Genomic DNA, 5,622 nt, shown 5'->3' with positions numbered 1-5,622 from the left:
TCACAGATAGGGGGTTTGGGGGCCCCGAGGTGAGTTAACGGAAGTTATAGGGGAGAGAGAACGAAAGCCCAGACGAGGACCCTCTCCGCATGGCTGAGCGCGGGCACCGGCAGAACGGATGTGGGAAGAACTAAAACAGACAGACACACAGACAGGCACACAGACAGACACAGACACAGACAGACACACAGACAGACACATACACAGACAGGCACATACACAGACTCACACACAGACACACAGACACACAGACTCATACACAGACAGACACATACACAGACTCACACACAGACACACCCGCTACAGCTTCACCAGCCCGGTGCAGCAACACATCACCACACAGCACAGCACCCTGTACCGCACCGTACCTGCACCCAAGCTGGCGCCTGTTGCCCTTCCTGCAGCGACAGCTTAACCTCCAGGACGGCGTGTGGGAAGCGAGTGATCTCGGTGCGCATGACTGGCAGCGAGGGGTCGCGGTACCACCGGCCCGTGGCGGCGCAGGAGGGGCCGTCTTCGGGGTTCTCCTTGATCATGCACAAGTTTGTGTCCAGGGAGATTCGAACCGTGGCGTCGAAGGGAATCTGAGGGAGGAGGGAACACGAAAACACAAATAAAGGATACATACATACATACATAGTGATGTCGATTACCGCAAGGGAGGGGCGGGGCGGGGGGGTCAAAACGAGGCGGTGGAAAATCAAACCAATGCAAAAAGCAAAAAAAATCAGGAAAGGGGGGAATCGAGGCGGGGGGATAACGGCACGGGGCGCAAAGGAAAGACAGGAAAGACGCGAGGGAGGTTCAGAGGGCGATTTCACACGGTATTCAGGGTGGATTTTGAAAAGAAATATTAAAACAAAGGAAAACAAGTAACAAGTACATTCAAAGAGGGGACTCCCGAGGTGCACCCCGTGGCCATAAAGAGAACATTTCCAGGGCCCACACTGGCCGCCACTCCCACAGACCTCACCTGGAATGCCGTACGCATGTACTGCGTCCGTACTAACGGCTTGAGCTGTTTGGAGTCCACGGCCTTATACACCTCCATGAACAGCGTCTTGTACGACTCCTTTTCCTCCTCGCTCAACGACTTGCCCTTACGAGCCGCTGCCGCCTCCTGGTCAGCCAGAGCGTGTTCCAGAGAGTACTCCCCATCCATGAACGCCACCACCTGACCGGGGGGGGGGGAGCGGGGGGGGGTGCCTCGGGAGTTGGGGGATGGGAAAAACACAACACAATACACACACACGCACATGCACACGCTACATACATATATGTTTCTCGGAACGGTCTACCGCCGGCATCGCCGCCACTACCGCGACCGCTACTGCTGGACCGCTACATGCTTTCGCGGGCTTGCGGACGGGAAAAACACACACAACTACATATGTGGCTCGGCTCTGAGATGATTACCTCTGTCGATATTTGATAAGAAGAGAACGAAAAATGTGGAGATGTGGCGTTGTGCTAACAACAAGTCTTACTTAGGCTGCTGGTCTGCGCTGTGCAGAGAGCTGCAGGGCTGCTGGGCTGTTAAAAAGTGCGGGACGAGTGGTGGAGCTGCGCCGGATGATGCAGAAGGTGAGGGGGTTCTGGGGGCCCAGCCGTTCCTGCCGAGTATAATTAATGGTAAGCGGGAGGAGCCGCGCGGGCTACCTTCCTCCCCCGGAGGTCTTTCCTGGAGGGGACCTAGGAGCTCTGTGTGTGTTTCGTGGTCTATCCTGTGTCTTCCCTCTTCTTTGCGGTATCGCCTGTCTGCCCCTGCCTCGCGCCTCTCTCTCGGTGTTGATTGGGCTTCTGGTGCGTTCTGGTCCTTTCTTTGGTTTGAATTGCATCTCCCCTGGACCAGCCGGGGGGCGAGGGAGATGTGGAGGCGGCCAGCATAACGTCTTAGGCTGGCTGTGAGGCGTCTTTTGTGGTTCCTAGCCCTCTGTAAAAACACAGGTTATCGGTCCTTTTCGGCGGCTTTTGTCTGGTTTGTTTGCTGCTGCAGGAGATCTCACCCGCCCGGGACGCCCAGCCGACTTCCACACACCACCACCCCACACCCCACCCCACCCCACCCTACACCCCACACCCCAGACCCCACCCCACCCCACACCACACCACACCTTGTCGCTGGGTAGTGTGAATCGCTCCTTGACGGACTCCTCCCCCTTCCAGCTCTCCTTGTGGGTCTTGCGCTCGAAGAACACGAGTGTGGGCGGATGACTGCCGTACCACCTGATGGTCCGTCATGTGCAAGGATGCAGAAATGTGTCGTGGTGTGACGCGGTGTGAGGTGAGGTGAGGTGAGGGTGGAGGGCACATCTGATGGTGATGCTAAGACATACATACATACATACATACATACATACATACATACATACATACATACATACATACATACATACATAATACACGCGTAAAGAAAGGACGCACCTGATCCTTAACGCAATGGCCCCGGGTTTCTTATCCAATCGGCCGTGGTAGAGCTCCAAATTGGAGTTATCCATATACACCGAGTTGATCAGCTGCGTGTGTGTGTGTGTGTGTGCGTGAGTGTATTGGCACCCCCCGTTGCGTGCGGGTGTTGGGGTCGGGGACGAGCAAGGGGATTGGGGGGGAGAAAAGGAGGCGGCACGATTGGGGGCGGTGTGATGTCGTGTGTGATGGAAGGAGGAGGGGGGACGGGAAAGCGGGAAAAAGGAGGACGGGGGTTAAAGATGATGACGAAAAGGGACGGCTCGCCCAGACACTGCACTTACTGCCCGTTTCCTTGTTTTTGTTGTTTTCCATGTGCTTGTAGCTATAGGAATATAAGGCCCCGGAATCAACCCCGCCTGGGATCCCAATTTTGTGCTCCTGTCCCATCACACACGCACACAACTAAAAAACACCCATCCGCCTCTCCCCTCTTCTTCTTCTCCCCCCCCCCACCCAATACACACACATATGCAGCCCAGTAAACCCCCACCCAATACACACACATATGCAGCCCAGTAAACCCCCACCCAATACACACACATATGCAGCCCAGTAAACCCCCACCCAATACACACACATATGCAGCCCAGCAGCCCACCTGCGCATCCCCCGTGAAGTTGTTCTTGTCGAACTGGAACACGGGCAGGTGCTGCAGCACGTGGTGCTTCACAGTGGACACGTCCTCATTGCGAACCCAGTACTTGGTGGTGCTGCGGACGAAACCCTGAAGAGGGGCGCGGGGACGGCAACAAGACACCAACATCAACGTCAATAACAACAATAGCAGAGCTTTAGTGGCAAACGCTTTAGCAGCAATAGCAGCAGCAGCAATAGCTTTAGCAGCAGCAGCCTTAGCATCATCATCATCAGCAGCGGTCGCTGTGTTGCTGGGGCCGCATGCCACATGTGGTAAGTTGTCCACCCTCCACTCCAGGGGGGGGGGCTATGTAGAAATGAACCACCATGAGGCAAGCTGGCAGAGCAGATCAGAGGAGAGGGGAAGGCAGGAGTTGGAAAGGAGAGTAGAAGGAACCCCTCCCAAAAAGCATCCCCNCCTTCCCTTATCCTCCCCCCCTCTCCCCCGGCCCCCCAATACAAACACACCCCCCCACAAATACACACATGCATACCTGCGACGCGTACTCGTTCTTCTCGCCGGAGGAATCTCCTCTCAGTTTGGAGTAGATGTTGGACAGCGACACCAGCAGGTCGGAGTAGTTGCCCTGCACCCAGGGCTGCTGGTGCAGATGCGCCACGTAGAATTGGCGACACGGCGCGTGGGGCAAACACTTGTCGTGCTTCTTTAAAATCTTGTGGAAGCCCTGGGAGAAGCGGGGAGGGGTTGGAGGGGTTGGAGGGGGGAAGGGGTTTGACGGGGAGGGGTTGCTGGGGGAGGGGGGGATAAGAGGGGATAGAGGAGTTATACGCAAACTCAAGAAGGGAGAATATCTGCTGCCGTACGCTGCCGTACGCGGCGATGACGCGACTGAGGAGGGGCAGGAGGGGGGGAGCTGCAATCTTGGGAAGGGGGGTAGGAAGGTACAAGTCGAAGATAAATTGACTTAACGCCCGAAAGAGCCCAGTACTGGGGTCGGGTAGGGCAGTAGGAGAGAGGTATACGACATGAGGTGTACGGCATAAACGACGGATACTTAGGTATGGGCGGTACGGCCATCCATCCCTTATCGGTTCACCTGTCGGGCCCTGCCACCTAGCCTTCCCTTAATTGTCCCTCCCCCTGCTTCCATGTGTTCCCTACCAACCTGTGTGCGTGTGCGTGTGCGTGTGTGTATGTGTATGCCTCTCTCCCTCTCACCACGTGCCCCGTGCTCCCGCACTTTCGCCCTCTCCCCCCTTCCCAACAACCCAACAAATACCCCCCACACAGACACACACACACACTCTCTCTCTCCCGGCGGAGACGGGAGGGGGGTAAGACGAACCACTGGCGTGTGGGAATAAGTGGGGGATAAGTGCAGAAACCGGAAGAATGTTTCTCCCCCCCCCCCCGAAGGAGATGTATGATGGTGATGACGGTAATGGTGGTGATGGTATCGACATTGACCATAATGATGGTAATGATGATGCAATGGTTGATCCATGGTTGATCCAGTCAACTGCTGCGATATCCCCCCCGGGGGGAGGGGGAGGGGACGTCAGCCAGCACAGCGGCACCGGAGCACTGAAAGGGGAGCGCAGATCATTCATTGCTTTACGTTTTAGCAAATGGATTCTATTGCATGTGCGGAACCGTCGAGTGGAACATGGATCTTGTGGATCCAGAGCGATTTTGGATCCAGACACGTGATTCCCGGATTTCAAATTCAAAGTCAAAATATTCAAATCCTCACCAGGTAGTTGATGTTAACGAACTTCTCAAGTGCCAGGAAGTCGTCACCGATACGTTGGGCCTCCTGCGGGAGTTGACGTAACAGTCGGAGGGTGGTTGTTGGCAGTTGGAGGTTTGGCAGTTGGAGCGCTAACGGTAATAGACAGGGACATATCTCAGGAGCTTGAACCAGACCCGGCCAAGACAAAGACCAGCACGCAAACTCGAACATACAGACTGACGGACGGTGTGAGCTGCTGTGCGGAGTTGGCTCTGCAAGTACAGACGTACATGCAGCTCAACTGGACAACCCCCTCTTCGAAGGAGTTGTGAAGTCGCTCGTGTGTACGCGCCCCCCTGCTCCTTCAGCAGTACTTACACCTCATCGCCCACGGGGCCGCCCTCAGGCCTTTACGGACATCCACATCGCACGGCTAAAGGCTCTACTTCCCTTCGGCACACGACACACAGACACACAGACACACAGTCCCGAGGAACACACACACACACCCCTGTATGAGACCCACCCAGATACCCTTTCCTCTCCCTCCTCCCGGTCTCGCACAGGCTCAGATCCCGCATTCAAGTCTGCTGCCCGTAACCAGATGATTGCTCCGGAACCCAACCCAACTGTTGCTCTCATTTCCTAACCCGCGCACTAAACCCACGTCCCCTCCCTCCCTCCCTCCCTCCAAGCCCTTTGCGCCCCACATCTCTCCAACCTCACAGGCCCTAACCCCGTTTCCCCCTCTCCACCCCTCCCTCCCTTCCCTCCACCCCCCTCTCCGCCCCCCCTCTCTCCTCCCCTCTCCCCTCACCCCTCG

At 56.3% G+C, this 5,622-nt stretch overlaps 1 protein-coding gene across 1 annotated transcript in view; it reads right to left on the bottom strand.

The window, feature by feature from the left end:
• Positions 1 to 368: 368 nt before the first annotated feature.
• The window catches only part of VOLCADRAFT_121659 (uncharacterized protein), a gene marked incomplete at its 3' end in the record, with an annotated part of 8,971 nt that continues 3,717 nt past the window's right edge, over positions 369 to 5,622 (bottom strand). Inside the window, exons 7-13 of the mRNA XM_002957799.1 lie at positions 4,821 to 4,883; positions 3,600 to 3,704; positions 3,068 to 3,193; positions 2,425 to 2,516; positions 2,007 to 2,226; positions 974 to 1,174; positions 369 to 584 (exon numbers count right to left, since the gene is read on the bottom strand). Coding sequence (XP_002957845.1) covers positions 369 to 584; positions 974 to 1,174; positions 2,007 to 2,226; positions 2,425 to 2,516; positions 3,068 to 3,193; positions 3,600 to 3,704; positions 4,821 to 4,883 — 1,023 coding nt within the window. The remainder of the gene's footprint in view (positions 585 to 973; positions 1,175 to 2,006; positions 2,227 to 2,424; positions 2,517 to 3,067; positions 3,194 to 3,599; positions 3,705 to 4,820; positions 4,884 to 5,622) is intronic.

Source organism: Volvox carteri (genome assembly GCF_000143455.1).
Source record: "Volvox carteri f. nagariensis unplaced genomic scaffold VOLCAscaffold_80, whole genome shotgun sequence".
Lineage (NCBI taxonomy): Eukaryota > Viridiplantae > Chlorophyta > Chlorophyceae > Chlamydomonadales > Volvocaceae > Volvox > Volvox carteri.
Note: the sequence above shows the minus strand (reverse complement) of the source record. Positions and strands in the feature narration are given on the sequence as shown.